Source organism: Hemicordylus capensis, chromosome 6 (genome assembly GCF_027244095.1).
Source record: "Hemicordylus capensis ecotype Gifberg chromosome 6, rHemCap1.1.pri, whole genome shotgun sequence".
In the NCBI taxonomy this organism is placed as follows: Eukaryota; Metazoa; Chordata; class Lepidosauria; order Squamata; family Cordylidae; genus Hemicordylus; species Hemicordylus capensis.
The window spans coordinates 141,597,403-141,623,804 of NC_069662.1; the positions used below are offsets into that span (position 1 = coordinate 141,597,403).

Here is a 26,402-nt window from a genome sequence, read left to right on the forward strand (position 1 = left end):
CTGAGAACTTCATTTTTTCTTGAACGTGGCAGCCAGCTATCCAAATGTTCCTGTCAGCTCTTTTCCATTTATGTTCTGATACCCTTTCCAGTATTCTCTCCTGTGGCTCCAAATTTAGTGGCTCTGTCATCACTGAATAGAATGATTGTAACTGGCCAGCTTATCACTATAAGCCCAGACATTATGGGGGAAAGAGCCCTATAAGGAAGGCCTGCTATTTTGCTCTTTAAACCCGGGTCCATAAGTGATATCTGACCCATGCAGTGGGCTCCCAAAGGAATTCACAAATCCCACCAGCATCTGCTTTCTCCTTACCCATTCTGCATGTTTTTAATTGACTCTTCTGTCGTAAATCTTGCTGGAGATGAGACCTGCTGTGCATTTTCCCCACAACAGCAGCAGGCAGCTCATATCTCAAAGAAAATGCCTTAACGTCCTTGCAAAACACTGACAAAGGCACGGCTGAAGCGGTTTGTGTGTGGCGGGGACGGGGGAAGTTAACATTATTCTATTCATAATTCAGTTGAATTTTTAAAAAAACTTTCCTTTATTAGCAAGAGTTTACGTCATTTACCAGGTCTGTGCAATCATGTCAGTCTGACAGGGATGTTGGACCCAGTATGTCCAAATATCAGGCTTTGTGGAAGAAGTTCCACCAAGACAGTAGGGGCCACTGACAGTTAGTAGAACCCCAACTAAAATCCCTCCTGTCCTGGCAGAATTCAATCAGGTTTCTGACATTCCTATTGTAGATCCCTGCTGCTGGTGCTGGCTTCAGTACTCTATAGGGAGCAAAGAGGTCATTGTGCTTGCTGTCCCCATCCCCCATAGAGTCCTAGATAAGGGAGGGAGATGGGTGGAGGAAGGCAGAAAGGAGAGGAACAGGCCAGAGGGAAAGGGCCCGACAAAATTTCAGTAAATCCATTTCTTTGCTACATTGTTTGTTTGTTTATTTAATTAGTTCGACAATTTTCTAGACCACCCGAAACTTACCTCTCTGGGCGGTTTACAATAAACATACAATTAGAACAGACAGAGGCGTAGCTAGCCCGCCGGCGGCCCGTGTGTGGCTGCGGCGGGCGCCCCGATAGCCCCGCCCCCTGTGTATGACATCAAACGCAGGGGATAGCCACGCCCCCCCGCCTGACGTCAGATGCGGGGGCTGTGGTCTGGCTCCCGAACGGAGCCTCAAGGCTCCGTTCGGGAGAAGCAGCTTAACTGCTGAAGGGGCCATGCGTCCCCTTCGGCAGTTAAACAAAGGCTGGTGCTGCGTTCGCAGCGCAGCCCAGGAGCAGCTCTTCCCTGCAGGGAAGAGCCGCTTTTGGGCTGCGTTGCGAACACAGCACCAGTCTTAGCTCCTGAAGGGGCCGGGCGGCCCCTTCAGGAGCTAGTTAGGCTGGCGCTGCGTTTGCAGCATCAGCCAGGAGCAACTAAGAGCCGCTTCTGGCTGGCGCTGCGAATGCAGCGCCAACCTTTGTTTAGCTCTCGAAGGGGCCGCGCGGCCCGCACTCGGGAGCTAAACTCCCGCCCCTGCGTCTGATGTCAGACGCGGGGGGCGTGTCAGGGCCGCTAATGGCGGCTCCTGATTGGGAACGGCTCGGGTTCTTTGAACCCGTTCACCCAATTATAGCTACGCCCCTGAGAACAGAATGTAAGCACTAAAGCAATTTAAAACTTATAACAAGTTAAATGTATTAGAACTGTAAATCTAATTAAAAGCCTGGTGAACAGATGAGTCTTGATTGACTTTTTTAAAGTGTTCAGAGTTGGGGAAGCTCTTATTTCAATAGGGAGCGCATTCCAAAGCCTTGGGGCAGCAATGGGGAAGGCCCTTTCCCGATTAGCTACCAGATAAACCGGTGGCAACTGCAGATGAACCTTTCCAGATGATCTTAATGGGCAGTGGGAATCATGGCGAAAAAGACATTCTCTTAAATACCCAGGACCTAAGCTGTTTAGGGATTTTATAGGTTAGAACCAGCACATTGTATTTTGCTCAGAAACCTATTGGTAGCCAGTGTAGCTCTTTCAGTACAAGGGTAATTTGGTCTCTCTGAGATGACCTAGAAACCAACCTGGCTGCCACATTCTGTACCAACTGCAGTTTCCAGACTACATACAAAGGCAGCCCCACATAGAGCGCATTGCAGTAGTCAAGCCTGGAGGTTACCAGCATATGTACCACTGTTTTGAAGTCATTTAGCACAAGAAATAGACACAGCTGGTGTATCAGCCAAAGCTGAAAGAAGGCTCCTCTGGCCACAGCATCAACCTGGGGAACCAGAGAGAGGTTGGGATTCAGAAGCACCCCAGACTGCAAACCTGTTCCTTCTAGGGAAGTGTGACCCCATCCAGAACAGGCAGATCAAAATCATCTCCTGAGTTTCCGACGTCTCACGAGTACCTCTGTCTTATCTGGATTAAGCCTCTGTTTGTTATCCCTCATCCAGACCATCACCACCTCCAGGCAGGCATTTAGGAAGGTTATGCCTTCTCCTGATGATGTTGACATGGAGAAATAGATTTGGGTGTCATCAGCATATTGATAACACCCTGCATCAAATCCCCTGATGACCTCTCCCAGCAGTTTCATGTGGATGTTAAACAACATCGGAGACAATATGGATCCCTGGCGAACACCACAAAAAAGGTTCAGATTTTGAAGAACAGTCTCCAAGGAACACCATCTGGAATCTGACTGAGAGATAGGAGCAGAACCACAGCAAAGCAGTGCCTCCCACCCCCAACTCCCTTAGATGCTCCAGAAGGATACTGGTCAATAGTGTTGAAAGCCACTGAGAGATCTAAAAGGACCAACAGAGTCCTTTTAGGGTAGAACAATACATAAACTTCTCTTTGTCCATATTCAAGTCCAGCACAGCATCCCTACAGCTACTGTTGCCGGTGTTTCCTTTGTGTTTCTTTGTAGGTTGTGAACCCTTTAGGGACAGATTACCATCTCCTTTGTTGTAAATCTGTTAGCTCGGCTAACCCAATAGGATTTACAACCCCCTTCAGCACTCCCCCTGTAAGTTAACAGAAAGTAGCAGTGAAGCTACACGAAGGAAAATGAAAGGCTAACAAAGAAAATAGTAAATGAATCAAGTCACCCCGAACTGAACTAGGTAGCCCCCTCTAACAATAACTGAGTAATAACTGAAAAGAAAACAACAGAGCAAGGAATGAAAAAGAACAAAGGACACCAGAGCAAGGAATTAACGGAACAAGAAAGCAGAGCAGGAAAGAACAGAACAAGGATAAACTGGAACTCGGAAAAGTTGAGAATTCAAAGTAGAACACAGTCCACGGTCAGCAAAAGTTGCTAATAGCATCAGTGGAAATAACAGACTGCTGGATATATAGCTCAAGAGAACCAGCAGCCAATCAGGCTTCCCTGAGTCAGCACTTCTGCTTCCTCTCTTGTGATCTCCTGCACCTGCGTGTCTCCCGCTGAGCTTTCCTCTTGAGACGTCTTCTCAAGAAAGGTGAAATCCCAGCCTCCTCCTGATCAGCCTGCTCTTGATCAGGATTCATGTCTGGCAGCTGTTCCGATTCCTCAGTTCCAGAGTCTGGTCTCCCTGCCAAATCCTGTTGCTGTGCCTCTGAGCCCTCACTAGCAGGCGAATCCTCGTGTTCCTCCTCTGACTATTCTGAGTCAGAAGTCTGAGCCATAACATCCTTATTTTTGTTCTTTTTTTCTGTATAAACCACCTTGAGAACTTCTGCTGAAAAGTGGTATATAAATAAGAATGTTCATTACTGATAAAATATAAATAATATAATTTATATTATAATTTTAATAATAATTTATATACAGATGGGGACATAGCTCAGTGGAAGAGCATCTTTGCATACAGAAGATCCCAGGTTCGGTTCCTGACATCTCTAGTTAGGGCTGGGAAAGACTCCGGCCTGAAACCTCGGAGAGCTGCTGCCAGTCAATGTAAAGCAGGGCTGCTCAACTTTGGCCCTCCTGCAGATGTTGGCCACAGTTCCCATAATCCCTGGCTATTGGCCACTGTGGCTGAGGATTATGGGAGTTGTAGTCCAAAAAAGCTGGGGGGCCTAAGTTGAGCAGGTCTGGCATAGACAATACTGAGCTAGGTGGACCAGTGGACTGTCTCCATATAAGGCAGCTTCCTATGCTGCTGCTGCTGCAGTAGTAGTAGTAGTTGTTGTTGTTAATAAATAGTATTACTACTAACCAATCATGCTGCACCAGTGTAATATTCCAGGCTGACTTGTTATGCCAGGAATCATGATGTTCCAACCCTGGTATTGTTTTGGTCCACCCTGAACACTGATTTGCTGGTGTGGCAGATGAGGCCTTAAACTGATTTTGCTCCAAGAATTAAGGCTTAACTAGTAGAGTAGCTCAACCTTTCCCCCACCAGCAACCCCGATCTCTATGTGACAGCCTTATTTTGTCTGTTTAGCATGTAGGCTTTGAAGGTGTTTTCGGTGGTGTTCAGTTTCAGTTTGGGAAGAACAGCATAGCGGAGATGTCAGATTTTCAGAGACTGGAAAAGCCTTCCTTTTCTGCACACACCTGGTTAGTAGCTACACACACATGTGGCTCAAATGGACCGCAGCCCTTGGGATAACTCCGCTGGATCTGAACTCAGCTGAAATCAATAAACATGCTAGTGATGATAGACCTTTACCCTAGATAGGGCTTCTCCCTGCTGAAACTTTTGTTTCTTGTGATTGGCCAGTTGTTCAATAGAACAAAAAAATGCATATTTTCTTGCTTTAAAGGTGTGCTAAAAAGAAAGCTGTTGTCTTTGGATCTTGAAAATTCTCTGCCTATTTGTTACTGCAGTTACCAAAATGGCTTTCTTGTAATCTGGGATTTACTCTATCCTTTCTAAAGGTCGCATGGGGACTTTTTATTACCTTTCTATGCTCTTTCTGTTGGCTACCCTTACACTACACCTTTGTTATATTCAGCAATTCATATATTTTATATGTGTGTATGCGAGTGCATGAATAGATATATTAATATTCATATACATATCAACATTATGTATATATGCAGTTTTTATAATATATTATCATTCAGAATTCGCAAGGCAGTCACAAAAATTGTTTCAAAAATAACAGAAAGTACAATTCCTTCAAAAGTATTAACCATAAAACAACAGTTAAAGGAGCAGTTAAAATAATAATGAAATATATATGTATTTTTAATAACATGCAATCTATCATTCAGAATTCTCAAGGCAGTCACAAAAATAGTTAAAACAATAAGAACACATAAAATACAATCCCTACAAAAATACTTACCATTAAATGACAGACAATGCAGCAGTTAAAAGAAAAACTATACCCATCGTTCAGAATTCTCACGGTGGTCATAGAAATAGTTGAAACAATAGCAATACATACAATTCCCACAAAAATACTAAACATAAAGCAGACAAAACAGCAGGGAAAATAACTAAAATCTCAGACAACAGTGCAAGATAACTCCTTAAAGTTCCTATTGTCTTGGCAATTGTTGACATTTTCTGGGCAACTATTTGGCCTGTGCCTAAAACTCATCAGACAGGCACCTTGAGGAGAGCATTTGAGAATTTCAGGGCCACCACCAAAAAGATCCTTTCCTTGGTCACTGTGATGGTGGAGGCGTCTGAAGAAGAATTTTCTGACAATGATCTTAACTGGTAGGCAGGTTTATATAGAAGCTAACAGTCTTTTGGATCCAAAACCATATAGGGCCTTAAAGGTTAAGACCAACACTTTGAACAGGGTCACTTTTGAAAACCTACAGATGACTCACCTACTATCCTATCCTGTTTGGTATCCTATGCAAGAAGATAGAGATTTGGGGGACATTTTCTAACACAGTTGTTTTAAACTAAACTAAACAAAAACATGTGCATGGTTGATACAGTGCACTGAACTCAGGAAACAGCTACTTGAAATATAAATGACAATCCTATCAATGAGTCTTTTAATTCAGATGATCTTATGGATGGGTAGTTTCCTGTTCCTCTGAACAGAGGTGATTGTACCAAAGCATTTTATAATACCCCTATTGCCATCTGAGAAAAAATAGACTCTGAGCTCTCCTCCTAGAAGCATGGCCTTTCTCACACTGTGGAATGACGAGAGAATAATTAGTAGCATGAAACTGGAATCCTTGAATGTGTATAATGAGGACTGGTATGATATCATTGCAGAGACACGGGACTTTGAAACTGCACTTTAACAATGCTTGAAACCTGCAATCTTATGCACACTTACTCGGGAATAAACTCAATTGGAGAGGATTTTCTAAGTAAATATGCATAACCTCAGGCAACATACAAGTTCAGCCTCTTCAGGCTTTATCGGTGGGCTCAGATAACCACTGCCCAGTCCACACTCTGGTAACATCTTGGTATGATGTCAGGATTGTGTGAGAACAAATGCTTCTGGCAGGTGTGAAATCTGAACCTGCCCAAGTCCAGTTCTTGCACTCTCCACCCGACATTTCACCAAGATTTCCTACCCGACTGACAGATCTTGGCTAAGGTAGTCAGTAAAATGTTGGGCGGAGAATATTGGTAATTGGACGTTGGCAGGTTTGGACATCCCAGCATTTTACCAAAATGTCACCAGCTTATAGACCAGCTGATGGTGATCTGAACCTGCCCTTTAAGATGTTGCAACTTCTCAAAGTAACTGTTAGCAGAGTGCCACCTAGCACACACTGTTTTTAATGGGAAAGAAAAGGATTGCTCTCAAAGGGACTGCATCTCTTAAAGATTCCTCAAATTATCTTCCTCCATTCTGAAGCTCCCTACATGTTAGAGTAAACTCTTTGATGTGTAGCATTTCCTCTCCAGAATTTAGGGAGGAGATTATGATATTTGTTTAGTTGGGGATGCCTTCCTTTAAATGTGCACTGCTATATTCTGCAAACAACCAGCTGATAAGTGGAGATTAAAAATTCCTCTTGTAATTATATCCCTTTGACATTTTGTTTAATAAACACCAGTTAGTGACATAGAACTATATCTTTGAACAATGAGCCCATTTCTCCCAGATGCTACAGTGTCAAAAGCTGACATAAAGGTGTGTACAGGGCTTTTAAATAGACAGTGATTTATTAGGTAGGAATGAGTTCAAAGACTTCAGGTTTCACACCATTTAACGGCTACAAACAACAAATCATTTTTGTCCTAAATTGCCTCGTTAAACATTAATTCTTCTTGAGTGATGCATTTTTGCAGCATTATTCCCTTGTCACCCAGCTGTGATAACTATGTTTGAAAACCAACTTCAGACATAAAAATCATTGTTAAAGCTCAGGATACAGTAGCCAAATTATTGACTAGTATTACTATTGGTTTGGTTGGGACGCATCTCGTCAACACTGAAAAATCCTCATTGGCTTCCTGTTGATTTCCAGGCAAAATTCAAATTATTGGCTGACATCCTGAATAACGAAGTGCAACAAAGTTGTACTAGCACAAGCAGATCTCATAGCTGTACTAAACATGAGGATTTGTGGGATTGTGCTGTTGCACTCTTGTGTTGTAGTGCTCTTGCACAAAAGTTCCTTCAAAGGAGGCATGATGTTACCCATGCAGGTTGTGATGTTGCCCATGCACAAGCATGGTCTCGGTAGCACAGCCTGGGGTGTCAATAACATCTTCGGGAACAAATGCTCACTGTGATTTTTGACAAGGTGGCACCAGGTAAGATCTGACAGCTCACACTCCCTTCTAAGCTCAGCCTCTATGTCAGGGTCCCAACCAACCCCCTCACATATAACATGGCATCTTTTGACATTGTTTTGCTGTAGTGATTAATAAACCCCTACCATACCATACCATACCATACCATACCATACCATACCATACCATACCATACCATACCATACCAATACCAAATATTTTCTTATGTTTTTGTAAGCTAAAGGTAAAGTGTGCTGTCAAGTCGATTTCGACTCCTGGTGACCAGAGAGCCATGTGGTTGTCTTTGGTAAACAGGAGGGGTTTACCATTGCCTCCTCCCGTGCAGTATGAGATAATGCCTTTCAGCATCTTCCTATATCACTGCTGCCTGATATAGGTGTTTCCCATACCAGCGGGGATTCGAACCAGCAACCTTCTGCTTGTTAATCAAGCATTTCCCCATTGCGCCACTTAAAGTAGTCATATTTTAGTACAGCAAGTTAAATTGTGGTCGATCTATAAACGTTTAACTGACATTTTAGGCACTTCTCTCAAAACTGAGGACTGTCCTTACGCCCACTGAAAATGTCAGCTTTGTTATTCATAATTACTCAAATGTGGGTCTTTGATGAATAAGTGGCTTTGGCCATACAAGAAAACTTGAATGAGTGATTGAATATCTGTGAGAAATTCAAATCATTCTGCTGTCGTTTAGGCAAAATGCAAATGAAAAATGAATATATTTTCTGTGGAAAGAGAGCATAAAATGAATTTTGATCTATTTAACAGTATTTGGAAGTTTGACTTTTCCCTCCCTGGTTGCAGAAAAACTGTCAGAACAAAACCAGTCTAAAACTAGAATAAGAACTTCTAAGAGCTGGCCACAAACTTCACTCACTGTTTTCCATGAAGGAAACCGGGACTGACAAGTCTATGAGGTCCCATTCTCAGCATTCAAACTGTATCCCTGGGCATGCTGCTACTCAGTAGAACCAGTGGAATTTTTCTCCTGTGAAATAGTCATAATGTCATTTGTGTTTAGGCCCTGTCATGCAGGGGCGGAGCCACCATTGGGCCACCACCAATCAGGGGCTGAGAGTGCGGCCCCAGATATGCCCCCCACGTCTGATGTCAGATGCAGGGGTGTTATTTTGGTCTCAAACGGGGCTGTTGTTTGGAGTTGAAATTGGCCCGCGCTGTGTTGGCAGCGCAGCCAGAGTGACTCTCCCTGTCTTAAAGGCAGGGAGAGCCGCTCCTGGTCTCACTGCCAATGCAGTGTGGCCAATCGATCTCCCTCTCAAATGGGGCCACGTGGCCCCGTTTAAGAGAGAGATCGGCCCACGCCACATTGGCAGCACGGCTGGAATGGGTCTCCCTGCCTTCAGAGAGAGTTGCTCCAGCCCACACTGCCCAACGCAGCGCAGGCCGATCTCCCTTCCAAATGGGGCCGCATGGCCCCATTTGGGAGGGAGACCACGTCCCCTGCGCCTGACATCAGATGTGAGGGCATGGCTAGCTGGGCCCCTGCATCTGACATCAGACGCGGGGAAAGGGGGCCTCTGCGGCGGCTGTACATGGGCCACCACCAGCCTCGCTACACTCCTGTTGTCATGACATGTAATGTGCAAATTTTTGCCATAATTGTTTTAATCAACTGTGAGTCATAGGAATGGAAGAACTCCCTGCTAATCAAGCAAAAAGACATCTTTTAAAAGTGGTGAGTATCTTATATTTAGCAGGGAGAGAGCAACTGGCCCTATCCAACACCAGCACTGTAGCCCTCCAGTGCCTGCTGCTGTGTATCTGCGTTATGTTTCTTTTTAGTTTTTGAGCCCTTTGGGGACAGGGGACCATCTTATTTATGTATTATTTATTTTTCTATGAAAACTGCTTTGAGAATTTTGTTGAAGAGCGGTATATAAATATTATTATTATTATTATTAGTAGTAGTAGTAGTAGTAGTAGAGGAAGAAGACCATCAAGCTACTGCTTCTTTCCCCAAGACTGGAATCTACATCCATCCATCTCACAGATAATCCACAAGGGAGCAGTCCAGATTTTAAAAAGAAGAAAAAAGAAAAGATAACTACACGGTTCCCAGTAGTTAATGTAGGCAGTCCTAATTTGGAGTAATGGTCCTAGTTAGGGATAGTTAGTGTAGGCAGTCCTAATTTGGAGTAATGGTCTGGTGTGGTATAAGACAACTTCATAAAGTTGAGTACTTAAACCCTGGAACATTCTTAGAGAGGAAATGACATTCTCTCAGCTTCGTGAGTTTTTCTGAGGAGTCTCTGTCCATCACACAGATGGGCTTTGCACTGACATGAAGTAGAGACCAGAACCTTCCAAGCTTCATTCTCTCCAGCTTTGTGTTGAAGCTCCTCCACCAACCTACTAGGTCATCTACTCCGCACCCTCCTCCTCTGTTCTTTTTCATCCACTGGAGACGAATTGTCTCTCTGAGAACCTTCTTAACTTATAAAAAAGATACAGTTCCCTTTATTAATTTTTCTCTCCAACTTCTCTCTATATTTTATGTCTAGTTTTTCTTAGCATTAGATTTGCCAGCCTCTTCCTGGGCAGAGCTGTTGTTGGCATGATAATCCCTTGAGATCTATAGTAGTGGGCTGGGGCTGTAGCTTAGTCGTAGAGCATCTGCTTTGCATCCAGAAGGTCCTAGGTTCAATCCTTGTCATCTCCAGGTAGGGCTGGAAAAGACTCCCACCTGAAATCTTGGACAGTCACTGCCAAACAGTGTAGACAATCCTGAGCTTGAAGGACCTGCGGTCTGACTTGGTATAAGGCAGATTCCTGTGTTCCTATGCTATTGTGCATTCATTTCCCACAGAAGCCCATTAAAAACTTTCCAGTGACTTTCCATTTCACCTGCTGTTTTGGAGCTTAGTGTGTCCATTCCTCTCTTTTGTCCTTGTCCTTTCCACCGATTTCTTGATGCATTTGAAAGATGCATGTAAATATTTGCAGTCCTGGTCAAATATATTAAAAGCTGGCTGGCAAGTCTTCAAGAAAAACAGCCCCAAACAACCTGCTTCCATTACAGATTTGAAACAAAAGACTCCCAGGAAACTATATAGCCAAAGGATGACCACATTTCATTTGTTTAGCTTTTCATAAACCTCATTTTCTCCTTGTATACCTCAATAGGATTTAACATGGAATATTCCTTATCTTTGCATGAACGTTTTGCAGGACAAAAATACTGCCTCTTCCAACTTAATCAGCAACCTTGCTGGTGCCTACTGGATTTTGAAAAGGTTTATGCTTCATTGATTGTGCTTACGTGTTTTTCCGGAACGTGTACCCAGGGGAAGTGTGAAATGCACACCGTCCCAAATGAAGCTGTGTAATCACATTTGTCCCTTACTTTAATCTGCTCTTCCTTTGTGTGAAAGCAGATATCTTGAGAATGCACCTGAAAAAAAAAAAGGCAAGAGATTGAGCCAAACTACTGTTTAGCATTACTTCCTCGGCAAACAAGCACTGTGCAAGCCATGTTAATCCTCAAAAACATTATTTCATAGCCTCACGGCCTCCCATACTTTATAGGCTCCCATTTTTTAAAAAGTACAACTTTGATGATATAAATGGCCGAAATCTCCACTAACACAGGAAGAATCCTCCCCCCTAGGGGCGTGCGCGGACTGTTTTTTCACGGTTTGGTTTGGCCAAACCAGCTTGAACCGGTTCAGTGGTTTGGCAGAGGGAAGAGTTGAGGGCAAGAGAGTTGAGGGTGGCGCTGGGCTGCGGCCATGAGAGGAACCTTTCAAAGTAAATGAGAATGTCTTTACTGGGCACAGAGGCCAGGTGAGTGCTGGAGCTGCACCACACAGGCTTCTTGAGAGACTGCCGTGCTGCTGATCCAGGCAGCTTTGGACCTTCTCATTTACCTTGAAAGATGCTTCTTGCTGCCCCTCCCTCAATGTCATCCTTACCGCTCTCCCTGCTAAACTGTCAAACTGGTTCGCTTCGGGTCGGGTTCGGTTTGGTTCGATCTCAGACTGGGCCCCCTTCCTGAAGGGTGGTCCAGTTCGTGATCGAACCACTCAAACCCGGCCGGTTTGTGGCAGACCAGTTCACTTAGAACCATTCTTGCACACCCCTATTTCCTGCTCTGGAAAGCCTCCTGAGCTCCAGAAAAGTTATTGCGTAAGGGTGGGGGCAATTTTTGTAAAGCTCCCTTCTCTCTGAAGTGCTCTGTGCCACCCAAAAATATATCCTTGAGGGCTGCACAACCCCCAGGTACATATCTTTCATGTGACTTGGGGCACTTCCTGGGGAAGCAGAGATCAGTGAAAATCACCTCCCCCCCATATGTGATAACTGATATGGCACTCAGGAAACTCATCACAGTGAGGAAGCTCCATTCTGGTGTGCAGGTACATGGTTAGTGGGGAAGTCGGCCATTGTTGACATTTGTGGAAGAAGTGATGTGGTTGCTTATGTTGCTGGCATGCTCCAGAAGGTAGTGAAAGCAAGCAGAATATGATCATAGACCCTACTCCAGATGTATGCTCAATATATGGCCTTATACTGAGTCAGACCACTGGTCCATCTAGTTCAGTATTGTTTCGTATGCTGCTTCATATGTGATTTTGATTATTATTTATTTATTTACACAGTCAGACAGGTGTTATTGACTGGTTTGTTTTATACAGACTTCAAGTCCTTCCCAAGGATCTGGGATGGCTGAATTTTATTATCAATGTTGTTGCTGTTATTATAGATATCATCGCAGAATAAAGGCTGTTCCCAGTAAAGTTGCTTTTTGTAATTGGCTGATGGTGATTTCTGTGGCCTCTATGGTGTTGAGGTGCTTATTGTTGTTGTTTTTGTTGTTATTATTATTATTATTACTACTACTACATTTATATCCCGCTCTTCCTCCAAGGAGCCCAGAGTGGTGTACTACATACTTGAGTTTCTCCTCACAACAACCCTGTGAAGTAGGTTAGGCTGCGAGAGAAGTGACTGGCCCAGTCACCCAGCAAGTATCATGGCTGAATGGGGATTTGAACACAGGTCTCCCCCGGTGTTTTGTATCTTTTCCTTGGACGCTGAAGTTCCTGTTTTTAAGTTTTAATCATTTTAATTATTCACTACTGTGTGAAAATATTTGACTTTAAAAAACAGTTTATAAATGTATTAAACAAATAGTGCCTACTATGCATAGCAGCAGGTCTGCCCCACTGCTTGTTCCATTACTGCCTGTTCCTTTCAAGGTTGGACTGTCTGGGGATGGGACCATAGCTCAGTGGTAGAGAATCCCTAGCATCTCCCGGTGGGGCTGGGAAAGAATCCTGTCCGGAGCTCTGGAGAACCGCTGCCAGTGTAGGCAATACTGAACTGCATGGACTGCAGCTTTTTATGTACCAAGGACGGAACCTGCAGCCTCCTGCCCGAAAAGCATCCACTGTACAATGTACCGCTGAGCTATGTGGCCTTCAGTGGCATCACTAGCTGCAGTGTGCCATTGGGAGCAAGTACTTTGCAGGAGAGAAGGTGGGAGGGCTGCAGCTGCTGTTCTCCCCACAGAGTTCCATCCAGACTCATGTTTGTGGGCAGTGGTGGGTGGGAGTGGGGAGAAGCATCTTGGAGGGAGTTTCAGGGTGAAAAATGCGCTGTCAGGTGTAACAATACAGGAAGGGCATTTTCTGTGGCGAAACTGACCAGCCTACTTGACAAGGGTTTTAGGAAAATCCAGGCTTTGGGTCCTGTGAAGCCAAGTTACTCTATTTTACTGCGCCCACTGAAAAGGTTTAGGCTGCCTTTTAGCCAAAGCTTCCGAGGTGGCTCACAAAGCATTACCAAAACAAATCAAGACACATAGTTGCCGACATAACTGCATTAAAACATACTCAACAACAAAAATAGTGGTGGGGGGAGGGAAGCAGAGACAGCAAATTTTAAAATGGTTAATTCAAAACCTAGGAGGATAGTATTGATGCCAAAAAGAGAACAAGTCTTAACACTCGCCAACTGGCCCTGGGGAGAGCATTCTCCAACAGGGGTGCCATGTCCGAAAAGGCCCTGTCTTAGCTCACACACACACACACCACAACAATGCTCCTGAAGGAGGCTACAGCTGGAGCAGGGTTTTTGATGCCCGTCTTAAAAATTCATGTGAGAAGTACTCCCTTTCCCTCCTGCCTGTACACTTGACAGCACTTTGCAACACAGAAGGGGCTGTCACCCAAGGCTGCAGTGGAATGTGGAATCTGACCCCCACCCCCAGTCTCTAGACAACATCAATTGTCACCTTGCCAGCCTTCAAATAAAGCTTCTGAGTAAATGAGGTAACATTTTATGGAAGAGCTATAGAAGGACTGTGACTGACTGGCTTACTAAAATCAGACTGGAATTACTTAGGGATAATCACCAGTGTTAAACACACACACACACACACACACACACACACACACACACACACACACACACATAGAGAGAGAGAGAGATTCATGTAAACGCATTGGTAGCCATCAGTCTTGCTCATGTGACCTCAGAGCATTTTCTCTGCTGCATTTAGAGGTGATTTTGAAGTACAATGGAGAGCAACCGATCTATGGAGAGTCGCATCAAGAAGCTTGAATTGTAATTATAGGCACAGGTCCTGAGGAATAAGAATTAGCTTAATTGGACACAGCAGGGCTTACTTTTGAGTAAAGACAGGACTTTTCAAATGTGCAACTGTCACTAAATGTGCAGTTCTAAAAAAAAATGCACTTCAAAAATTCAAGTCATGCAAAAGTGGTATTATGCTAGGTTATGTAAAACATGACTGTTCATGGGAAAAGTAAAGTGAGTGGTCCAAGCTCACCCAGACACTGAGTTCCCTGCTAACTGGGCAAAGTTAGCAAAGTTATCCCCTGCTAACTGAGCAAAAAGGCACCTTTTTAAAGTGGTGATTCTTTTTATTGAGCTGGGGAGAGCAACTGGCACTATCCATCCCCAGCACAGCATCCCTCCAGTGGCCGTCAGAAGTACATTTAGCCACGGACCATGAGGATTTGGTCCATGGCGTCCTGTCTCCTGGGGAGCTTCCCCAGAGCCCCGCTGCTGCCCCACACCCTCCGGGCAAGTATGTGAAAGTCATGTTTATTTACAGTCATAGACCAAAATTTAAAGCATACATAATAATACACAAATACACGCCAGCAAGTAGAATTCTTAACTTAAAAAAAAAACAAAAACGCACTGCACTGCACTGCAGGGACGGGGGCTGCCAGCGGGTGTGCAGGCATTCAAGAAGGGGAGGCAGCAGCAAGAGCTCCGCCTCCAAGCCTGCCTGCCTCCCAAATGAGAGAGCGGGCCATTTTCAGGCCAAAAAGAGAGTCCACTCTCTCATTTGGGAGGCAGGCTCAGAGGTGGCGGCAAGAGCTCCATTGAAAGAGGGGAAAGTGGAGAGGAACTGACCCCTTCTCTTCCTCTGCTGTGGCCCATCCTCTCACCTAAATCTCCATGCTGTCACCCGGCTGGCAGTGGAACCATACCTCTCCCCGCGCCCTCCCATCCCCAGCCAGCACTCTTCAGCGTTCATCCCGATCCGTCCCTTCAAGTGCCTGCACGCTCTGCAGACAGCCTCCTGAGACCGTCGGGTGGAGGCGCGAGGCTTGTGAGGAAAAGCGGGTGGGAGATGCTGCAGCTTCTGCTCTTGCTACCTGTGCAGCTACAGCTGTCGCTGCTGAGGACATGGGAAGCGCCTGCTGGCCAAAGGCTGAACTGAGCGCCACATGGCACTCGGGTTTCTCAGTAGCAGCTCTTGCACCTGGGACTGATGCGCTCAACTCCTTTGCAGGCACAGGATCCAGGGCCCATGGCTTGCCTAGGGAGCCTTTCATATTCTTGCACCAAATACAATTTCGTGCAGCTCGCGTCTTTCATTTATCCCCATCCCTGCTGCGCAGTGGCACTCTAAAATAAGTTAAAAATAAAAGATTTTACTTGCCCACAACCTCAAGGGAGGGGGGTTCTGAAGCCCTTCAGTTCCGGAGCATCCGGGCTCCAAAATTACCTAGGTGCGCCCGTGGTGGCTGTTGCTGGTTTCTATCTTAGGTTTCTTTTTTTAAGATTGCGAGCCCTTTGGGGACAGGGAGCCATTTTATTTATTTATTTACATCTATGTAAACCACTTTGGGGACTTTTCTTGAAAAGCAGTATATAAATATTTGTCGGATTTGTATCCGTATCAAACGTACCCATTTAGCCTCCTCCTGCCAGGGGCTCCACTGATACTTCCCACAGAGTCTTCACCAATGAATATAACACTCTTCCGCAACAGTGCTGTCAAATTCCCAGTTCTGAGGATCTTCTCCCACTCTGCGTAGGTTTCTAAATGTCCTGGAATGTGACTCTAGGCAGCAAAGTATATGTGCACAGAGAAGGAAATTTCTCAGGTGTGTGTTATAGGAGTGCATGCTATCTATGTGAATTATGCTCATATACCATTGTGCAGTTCTGACTTTTCTTTTTAAAACTCCCTGAGTAAAGATGCACAGGATGGAGCTGTTTCACACTTATACTTGCTGCTTTCCAAGCATATGTCCCACACATTTTTATTGGTTGAGAACTTGGCTTTTAGCCTGTTTATTTAGTCAAATAAATTTGACTAATTTGTTAATCAAAACAAGGCATGGCTACAACCAAACCGCATGCGTTGTATCCAGCAGAACCAAAAATCATCTTGCACTAGCAATCTGGGGTGAGCTGTTGTCTGTTTTCTAGGCAACAGATCTAGCTTTTTCTTTTCTCCCTTTTCTTTTTTTAAGTGTGAGGCCGACATATAATTAGGTGAGAGCAACTAATGGAAAAGATGTTTAAGGCTCCGGGCTAGAAATACCGCAAAGATCATAAAGGCGACCTCAGGATGAGCTTTCAGAGAATGTGCTACAAAGCTAGAAATGCTGGTGCTGAGGGTGGTGATCTTCATGACTGTATACCAAGGAATTCATTCTGCCTTATGAGAAGTGTTAATTGTTATAAAGTAGTGTGGTCATCTCTGAGGAATCCACTCCCTGATAAAGGACACTGTGCTGTTTCTGGGTATTCAGATCTCTGTCTGTGGAATGATGGCTTGCTTTGCCTTTGCTGTGACCCGGGGCGGGGGGGGGGATCTCCCTGTTAATGTGTAGCTAAAAAGAAAGAAGAAGTCATTACATTATTATTGTGTTCATATTTCCTCACTCGCAGCCCCTCTACTTCCTTGGTTGCCACTTGCAGGTGCAGGATTGGGAATACTAGTGCAATAAGTTCCAAAGTCTGCAGGGAGAACGGGTTTGCCTGATGCTCCCCGCAGATGATCACTCACCTTTCACTGGGCAGGCAGATCAGACGAGTGGCAGCTCTCCTGCGGTCCGCCCATGGCTTGCCTGGCAGCTCCAGGAGCCGGGTGCAGGGAAGCTCCACCGTGCAGTGGAAGCGCCCCAGTAATACACCGCGCGAGTGTGCAGTGCATTACTGGGATCCCCCCTCCCCCGAGTGTGCAAGCAGCCATGGCAGACACACGATCAATTAAAGGAGGTCAAGGGAGTGCTTGCTTCCTTAACCTCATTTAACTAGGAGGCTCCATAAGCAGGTTTGCAGCCGAGCGTGATCCCGGTTCACACAAACTTGCAAAAATGGACTGGGCTCCCTTAGCCCAGTTTTGCACACTTGTGTGAATTGCCTCATTGTTTCTGAGTACAGGTTGCCATGGGAATGCAGAGTATTTCTGGGCCTGTCAGTGGCCTGAGGGGAACAAGCGGCCATGATGGTGGCGGCAGCGAGGAAGGGCCCAGTTAACCTCTGCTCCCTCTCCTCCTCCTGCTGCTGTTGTTGCTGCTCCTGCTGCTGTGGGAAGGAGCAGGAGTGGGGCTCAGGTGGGGGTGGGGAGGTCTCTGGGGATAGGGGGCTGCAGCTTGGCCAATAGGTGCCACAATGCTGCAGCCGTGACCAAGATGGGTGAGGGGGATGGAGTAAAGGGATAGAGGAGTGACCAAGAGGGGTGAGGGGGATGGAGAAGGAGGAGCAGGAGTGTGGCTCTATTTTAAAAAGCCTGAGTGAATATTCTCACGATGGGCAATCTGGAATTCATGCAGCTCCTGAAATAGGGTAGGAGGCTTGTCCTACTCTAATAATCATTGTGAGAACAGCCCTTATGTTTGATCGAATCAACAATAGTTTAAACGTTCTGCAAGTTTTAAAACCTAACACGTTATTTGCCAGTCATTTGTATTTGCTTCAAATATTGAGCTACAGGGAAAGGTAGCCTTTCTTTGCAAAACTGGGACTTCCCAGATTGAAGAGAGGACCTAAAAATCTTCCTTATAGTATCTGTATGTCTTAGGAGCATATCATCAATAGCCACAAAGAATTCTACACCTTTTCCGATACTAAGTTAGGCAAATAAATAAGTAAACTTGAGTTGTGTGTGGCTGAGCTAGCTTTGAGTATAAACAAGCCTCTTTAAATGGTGATGTCCTATATAGAGCTTGAAATCCTTGTTTCATTCAGTCTAACCACATTTTCATTTGCATTTGGCTCTTAGGTGTTTTGTATCTTCAGTATGGAGATGAAACAAAAAAGTTAAGGATGCCCAATGAAATTACAAGCACAGACACTATCCGTGCCCTCTTCGTAAGTGCCTTCCCCCAGCAGTTGACAATGAAAATGCTGGAGTCCCCCAGTGTGGCGATATACATCAAGGATGAGAGCCGAAACATCTATTATGAATTAAGTGATGTCAGGTAAGTAAAGATATGGGGCTTTGCTTGAGTTTGTTTATGGACTCGTAGACTAAAATGCAAAAGAATAAAGCAAACTAGAGAGCTACCCTCTCTAGAGAGCACATGATATCACTCTAGATTGAACAGGAAGTGCTTCCATTTTTAAGAAATAAAAACTGGATGTGATCCAATGGACAATTCAGTCTGCAGATGAAACTTCATTGCCTATTTCTTCACGTTAGTAGTAAATGGTAGTATTGCAAGCTTCGTCTGGTGATTGTGTGGCATCATGATACTGAAGGCAGGGTAGGGAGGTGGAAAGGTTTGTCAGAAGTACCCCTCATCTCCACAAGTTGGCCTCCCCCCCCTCTTCTTTTTTCTCCATCCCTAGAAAGGGATAGGTAAAATCGTCCTCCCTGTTGAGCTAACTTGCTGCTTGCAGGGAGCATTTTTATATTAGGAACTATTACATTATTCCAAGCTCGAAATTGAACGCAAATCCCATTCCCAGCACATCCCTATCAGGTACGACTGGGAAATACTCCTGCCTGAAACCTTGGAGAACTGCTGCCGGGGATCCCAACCTGTGGCATTCCAGAGGCTGCTGAACTAAAATTCCCATCACCCCCAGCTACAATTTGTTCTGACTGGGGGTTATGGGAGTTGTAGTTCAGCAGCATCTGGGGGTACCACAGGCTGGGAACCCCTGGTGTAGACAATACTGAACTAGATGGATCAATGGGTCTGACTCATTAGCAGCTTCCTATGATCTTAAGAGGCAGTGAGTGACATTGCATCATGAAGTTACTAGTAGCCTGAATGTGTGAACACTCCTTTGCCACTTAATTGCAGCCAGCTTAACTTGCCAGTTTTCTCTCAGTGCTAACTCTCATTAGCACCAAACATCTAATTAACCCTGTGTTTCTTAATAACTGGGGCTGATCTGTCTCTTCAGCTCTCTGTTCTTTCATGACAGACTGCTTGAAGCCAATAGCAGCAGAGCAAGTTCTAACTAGTTGCAGAACCAAGGCAATTACCAACTGCCATGTGACTTTAAAAGAAACGAGACCTGTCCAAAAATCCTTCACCATGTGTAATTTTTCCCCCAAACGATAATCCCTGTGATTAAGATCAGCCCACTAAACTTGCAGCTGCACCTGGAGCAAAGGAATTCAGTCTTACGTGCAAATTCTCGAGAGATCACTGGTGTTAAATGAAAGGCATCGTAGTTGTAACAGGACATAAGTGTATTTAGATTGCAGTCTTTGTTGCTGATTATTGCTGGAGGAGAAAACAGCAGTACTTGTTGCAGATCTGTAATCCATAAACTGTTTGTAAGGTAGGTTTTGGAATTAAATGGAATTAAATTGAAATAAAATTAATTTTTTTATTCTTGCATCAATGTACCAGCTTTGTTAACCACAAGCCCATCTTCAGACTTATTCGGACTACTTTGAAAAAATAGTATCTTTTGTCTATTTGAGTTTAAAAAAAAATAACACCACTCTTGTTATATGTTTTAAAGTGATGTTCATCTAAACCTATGCATGCTTACTCTAAATGTTTCACTAAATCCATTAGAACTACCTTCCATGTAAACATACATGATGATATTAGAATACTGGAAAAGTGGAAATAGTTTTTCTTCTTCTGATTCATCATTGTTTTGTTCTAGATCTGAATTTGTTTTTCCCCAAATAAAATTTTTAAAGTATCTTTTGAAGATTATCTATATCTATATCTATATCTATCTATCTATATCTATATCTATCTATCTATATATCTATATATATAACATAGAAAAAACTTTTTGCCTTGTTAGTTTGTAGAATTGGGAAATTAATTGCAACTAAATTCTTGGAAATATTATAACAATGAATGGTGTTTTGATCCTATCCCATTTTTGTTCCACACCCAGGATCCTTAATCATGGATTAAAACTGCCTAATTTTCATGGCAGGCTCAACAGGATCATGAAAACTGTCTTATTTTCATGGCTGTGGAGTTCTCCTGAAAGAATTATTATGCCTCCCAGGGAATAAGTACAAAGCGGTCTATCCCTTATCTTGGGGTTTTGTTGACTGGTTTTCCATTGGCTGGCTGCTGCCATGTTACTGCCTGAATCATTTGGCTTAGCAAAGAAAATGAGCTAAAATCAAGTTGTTTTGTTTGCCCTCATTGTGTTTTTCTTAATTCTAGGAACATTCAAGACAGATCTTTCCTTAAAGTTTACAACAAAGATCCTGCACATGTTTTTAATCACATGCCACAAGCTGTAAATGGGGACATCAGGGTAAGTGGTAAAGTTTCGTTTCTTCTCCTGGTTGTTTAATTGTCTCTTTTATATAATGGAAACCTATATGTGATGCCAAAATAGAACAAGTGCATGATAGTGGGGCCTGCTTTTCTTTTTCTTTCTTCTTTTTTTGTATTTTCATTCTTTGCCAAATAGTTTATTGTTGTTAAATCTGATTTACCTCTAGGAGATATAAACCAGAAAAGTATATCTAAGAACCTGCATGATGACTGCAAACCTGCTGGTGATGCCCTTTCATGGCTGATCTATTTTCCTAGTGGCATGGTTCAGACATTTTATGCTGATGATTCCTTAGCTGTGATTAGGAAGTTAGGAGTGGGCCATGGGGTTGGGCAGTTGCTCCCTTGCACCCTTTCAGAGTGTAATTGTTCAAGCCAGTAAGCTCGCTCCAGTAGTAACTGCCATTAGCACTAACTGGGTTTCTCTCTTAATCCAGGATTTTAAATCTGAGGCCCTGGATTAAGGGAAAACCTAATTAGTACTAACCATGGTTAGCGCCAGTGCCAATGTAATGGCTAAGTGGTTTTGCTGTGGTTCCGCTCCTGTCTCTCAGGCAGATTCCAGATGGTGGAGACTGGTGACAGTTCCTCTTCGAAATGGGAGCTATTATATGGAGTCCCTCAGGGCTCCATTCTGTCACCAGTGCTTTTTAACATCTACGTGAAACCACTGGGTGAGGTCATCAGGAGATTTGGTGCAGGATGTTATCAGTATGCTGACAACATATGGAAACTGCCATATACTGAGTCAGACCATTGGTCTATCTAGCTCAGTATTGTCTTCACAGACTGGCAGCGGCTTCTCAAAGGTTGCAGGCACGAATCTCTCTCAGCCCTATCTTGGAGAAGCCAAGGAGGGAACTTGAAACCTTCTGCTCTTCCCAGAGTGGCTTCATCCCCTGAGGGGAATATCTTGCAGTGCTCACACATCAAGTCTCCTATTTATATGCAACCAGGGCAGACCCTGCTTAGCTATGGGGACAAGTCATGCTTGCTACCACAAAACCAGCTCTCCTCTACTTCCCCTTGTCATCTTCATCATCAGGAAATGGCATTCATTCTCTAAATGCCTACCTACGGGCATTAATGGGCTGGATGAGGGACAACAAATTGAAGCTGAATCCAAGCAAGATGGAGGTGCTCATTGTGGGGGGTTGGAATTTGAAGAATGAATTAGATCTTTCTGTGCTGGATGGGATTACACTCCCCCAGAAGAAACAAGTATGCAGCCTGGGAGTGTTCTTGGATCCAGACCTCACCCTGGTATCCCAGGTGGAGGCTATGGCCAGGAGCACTTTTCATCAACTTTGGTTGATTCGACAGCTGTGTACATTCTTTGAAGAAAGCAAACTCAAAACAGTGGTGCATCAGCTGGTAACCTCCAGGCCTGACTATTTCAATGCACTCTACGTGGGGCTGCCTTTATACATAGTTCAGAAACTTCAGTTAGTTCAAAATGTGGCAACCAGACTGGTCTCTGTGGTAACCTGAAGAGACCATATTATGCCTGTTCTAAAATAGTTGCACTGGCTGCCAATATGTTTCAGAGCAAAATACAAAGTGCTGGTTATCACCTTTAAAGCCCCAAATGGCTTAGGTTTGGGTTACCTTAGAGATCGCCTTCTTCTGTCCGATCCCCATTGCTCATCGAGGTCATCTGGAGAGGTCCATCTCCAGTTACCACCAGTACGTCTGGTGGTGACTCGGAGCCGGGCCTTCTCTGTAGTAGCTCCTGGTCTATGGAATGTACTCCCGGCAGATATCCGTAGTCTGGGCTCGTTGTTGGCCTTCAAGAGAGCCCTAAAGCCTTACTTGTTTGGCCTGGCCTTCCAAGGTTTTTAAATTGTTTTAAAGTATTTTTAATTGGTTTTAAAGGGCTCTGAACTATTTTAGATTTGTTTTTATATTGTTTGTTTTAAATGGTGTTTTGTTGTTGAGTTTTACTTTGGATAGGACGGTATAGAAGTGTAATAAACAATAAACAAACCCCAAATTAAGAATTTCATCCCATCCCCTGAAATTGCCCTGAAATAATTTGAATTATTTAAATGTAATAGGGACTGGCCCCATGGCTTCTGGTGCTGTATGCAAAGTTCAGCTCTGGTGCTCCCCAAGCTGAGCCCTAGCTTGAGCCTGAGCCATGCAGGCTGCCCATCTGCAAAGTCGAATGTCCCACCTGCATGGTTGACCAGCGAACGACCCGTCCATGCTGGTTTGAGGATACAGTGGGAGAGAGTTCCCAGGCTGTTACGGGGGGCAAAGCTCTTAACACTTCAGAGATGAAAAGGTGCCTGGAAAGCCAGCCTGAGGCCATTTCTTTTTGTAAATGAAAGCTGGGTCAGGCAATTCTTCTTCAAGAGAGTGAGTGCAGCTTATGGGACTGTTGTGGGCTGAGGTGCCATGAGCAAAGAAGACTGTTTGTTTTGGGGTGTGGACTGTGTGGGCCCTTTGAGGAGCAGGGTGCAGTATTCAAGATCACATCCTTACACCACTGCAGGGCTTCAGGAGTGCAATTCAAGAAGGAGAGAGAGAATAATTGGCAGTGTTGTACTCTGGCACTGTTTATGCACCTCCCAAGAATTGGTGCTCTAGGCCTGCCTAGGGCAGCCTAGCGAATGGGCCAGCCCCTGGTATATCAGGGTAACTGTAACACATTCATTTGCAGAAGGGGACCATCTTTTCCTGAAACCATTTTGTAAGTAACTTAAAATCTATCCTTTGGCACTGAGGAAACACCTGGGAACTGCTGGTTCGTTGTCGCTAGGGATCTGCATAAAGTCACATTAATTGTCATTTTAAAGTTAACAATAAATTGGTGCTGGTGAAAAATGCTCATGGCAAGTATTGGCTATCTGTGAGACAATCCATAAACACCTCTTGTTTCGGTGAAATCAGAAACCCTTTTAGCGTGTCCCTCTTTTTTCCCTTCGATAAAATGCATTAACTCAGGTCAAAGAAAGTATCCAGTCACTAGCAAGTGGGCTGCCTGGTCTTTAGTAAACCACATAGGACTTTGAAACGAATGTCCAGTGTGGTGAAAAACACCTGTAAAAATATGGACTTATAAGTCTGCATCTGTTTCGGACTTTATTGAACGCACCACAGCGCTTTGCATTCTGAGCCTGAGCACGTTAGGCACTGCTGGAGTTATTAACATAGCAGGGGCTGGAAATTTAAATAGAGAGAGAGAGAGATGCAAGGCAGTGAGGTGTTGCTTTTTGTGAAACATTCTCTCTCTACTTCTGCCCAGCTCTCCAGTGACTCTGTGGAGGTATGTCACACGGCAGGTGGCATGTTAAAATGTGCACCTCTGCCAAGAAAATTCATTTCCTGATCTGCAGCCAGCTCACTCAGAGCTGTGATGTTATTAGTTTTCACAAGCTAAGCAGAGTTAAACTTGGGCAGCCATTGGGGAGATGGCCGGGTTGTCTTTCCCATTCAAGCAACAGTTCTTCCAGGTAAGTGTTTCCAAGAACTAATGGGGCATGACAGATGGGCTGCCTCACGGAGGAAGGCACTCCTTTACCTGCTCATATTATGTTTATATCTCATTGTAAACACATTCTGGGATGGTGGGGAGGAGGGGGAAGGGGCTGCAAAGCCACACGAAGAACGCGCTAGCAGGACAGTGAAGGACAAGATGGATGGGAGGCATTTCACGTATGCCCTTTGCTTTGACTGTGCTTGCAAAGGAATAGACTCCGGTTTTCACGTCCATATTAAATACATGCACTACGTTTAAGAGAAAGGGATTCTTTTCGTGGCTAGCAGTACCTAAAGACTGGAACTTTGACCGTCGAGGGCTGAGGATCTTAATGGCTCTTTCGTTTTAATGCAATCGCTCTTTTAACCATTGTAAGGCAACACCCTGTGACTGGGAGAATTTGCTGCATTTTTTGTCTGCTGTGAATAAAGTTGAGTGCCCGGTTGGAAAAAACCTTTGTAGCTTAGAGGGGTTGCATTGCATAGTCCCGTTTAGCTGCCTTTTCCTGTTGAACTGCAGAGCAGTGGGTGTGTTGATGATCAAGCTTCTACTTTCGGACTGTTCCGACAAAACAGATTGTAAGGGAGCTCAGAAAAGCCCTTTAGCCACCTACGAGGACACTTGCTCGTGAAAGACGTGAAGCTCCTATAAGGAAGATTGGCAGGCTCCTTGAGGGACTGAGTGCTGGTCACAGGGGCAAAACCATGGCAGAAGCAAGACATGCGAACCCTAGGATCTAAATCTCTTCATATATGTTACTCTGTTTCATTCTTTTCTTTTCATCTTCTTGTTTTCCAGCCTAATCTCTTTTCAGAGTGAGCCTGAGCAGTTGGGTTTAAGGATTATCTCGTATATCCTAGTCATTTGAGTTGGCAGTCCTTTATGTGGAAAATTTCATCAGCCTTGCTATATATTAAGGGGGGGGGAGCAGTCAAGTTATTCCTCTGCTTTCCTTCTGTCTTTGCTTCTTTTTTGCTTCTGTACTTCCTACTTTGCTTCTTTTTTTCATTTTCCTTGTGGGGCCTTCACTTCTTTTTTCTTTTAGAAAGTGTACTTTTAGAAATATATATATTTTAAAAGTTCAGATTATTTATTTGATTTCTACATTTATATCCCACTGTTCCTTCAAGGAGCCCAGAGCAGTGTACATGGTTATGTGTTTTCTCACAACAACCTTGTGAGGTAGGTTAGGCTGAGAAATAAGTGACTGAGCCAAAGTCACTCAGAGAGTTTCATGGCCGAATGAGGATTTGAACTCGAGTCTCTCTGGTCCTAGTCCAACACTCTAACCACTGAACCATGCTGGTTCTTATTATATAAAACTATAGTTTGTTGCAGAGCATTTCCACTGGAACTGGGATTGTTTTGATTTGCTTGAAGGGGTGGGGGGGAATTACCTGCTGCATTTATTACATCATCCTGTTCTATGAGTTATTTGTTAGTTTTATCCCAGTTCTGCTTCAAGGAGTTCAGGGCAGCATACAAAGTTTTTTACCCTTGTTACAATCACAACAACCTTGTGAGGTAGGTTAGACAGAGAGTATGACCGGCCCAGGCTACCAAGTGAGCTTCTTGGCTGAGAAGAAATTTGAACCTACATCTCCCCAGGTTCTAACCACTTCACCTACTGTTTTTCATCTACTGCTACTATTTTTTTATCACCTAACTTCTTTGCATTATTTTATTCTTGCGTGCTTTCCCAGTTATTTGGCACCTAGTTATTTTTCCAAATAATGAAATGTTGCATTCTACCTAATGCCATCATCAGAATCCATATTCATTCTTTACAGGAAAAAGTCACCACCCAGTGACATTTTTCCATTGTTAAGCTTTCTTGTGAAGGTTGCCCCCCAGTGGCCATATCCATTGTCAGTCCCATAGTGAAGTCATTCATTTTTAAAATCATTGCAAGATGACCTTAAAAAGTGCAAAGATGATCACATGAGGCCATCTTTGCAAGAAAGCTTGATGACAGGAAATTGATGAGGGGAAAACCATGATTAGCATATGTTTGATTACTATTTTAAGCCACTCCTGTATTTTTTATCTCCAGTAAAGGGGCTTCTTGCTGAAGCCACTTCTTAAATGAGCAGTTTGCTCATGGCCATTCCATCTTCTAATGGAGGAACCAGAGGCGGCCCAAAGTGTTGTGGTGTCTGGGGCAAAGTGCCAAATGCTGCCCTGACCCACACCCCTGATGGGTGTGGGAGGAGGCCT

At 44.2% G+C, this 26,402-nt stretch overlaps 1 protein-coding gene across 16 annotated transcripts in view; it reads left to right on the plus strand.

Moving 5' to 3' along the window:
* KIAA1217 (KIAA1217 ortholog) overlaps window positions 1-26,402 on the plus strand; it is a 576,411-nt gene that overhangs the window by 441,648 nt on the left and 108,361 nt on the right. For 15 of the 16 annotated variants that reach the window (XR_008309941.1, XR_008309940.1, XM_053262266.1 and 12 more), the window contains 2 exons: window positions 18,208-18,406; window positions 20,585-20,678. Coding sequence is in view for 14 of the 16 variants with exons in the window: in XM_053262266.1 (XP_053118241.1) it covers window positions 18,208-18,406; window positions 20,585-20,678 (293 nt within the window). In the remaining 2 variants the exon portion in view is untranslated. Of the gene's footprint in view, window positions 1-17,649; window positions 17,772-18,207; window positions 18,407-20,584; window positions 20,679-26,402 lie in introns of those variants that run through there. The other variant, XM_053262277.1, reaches the window with a different exon arrangement.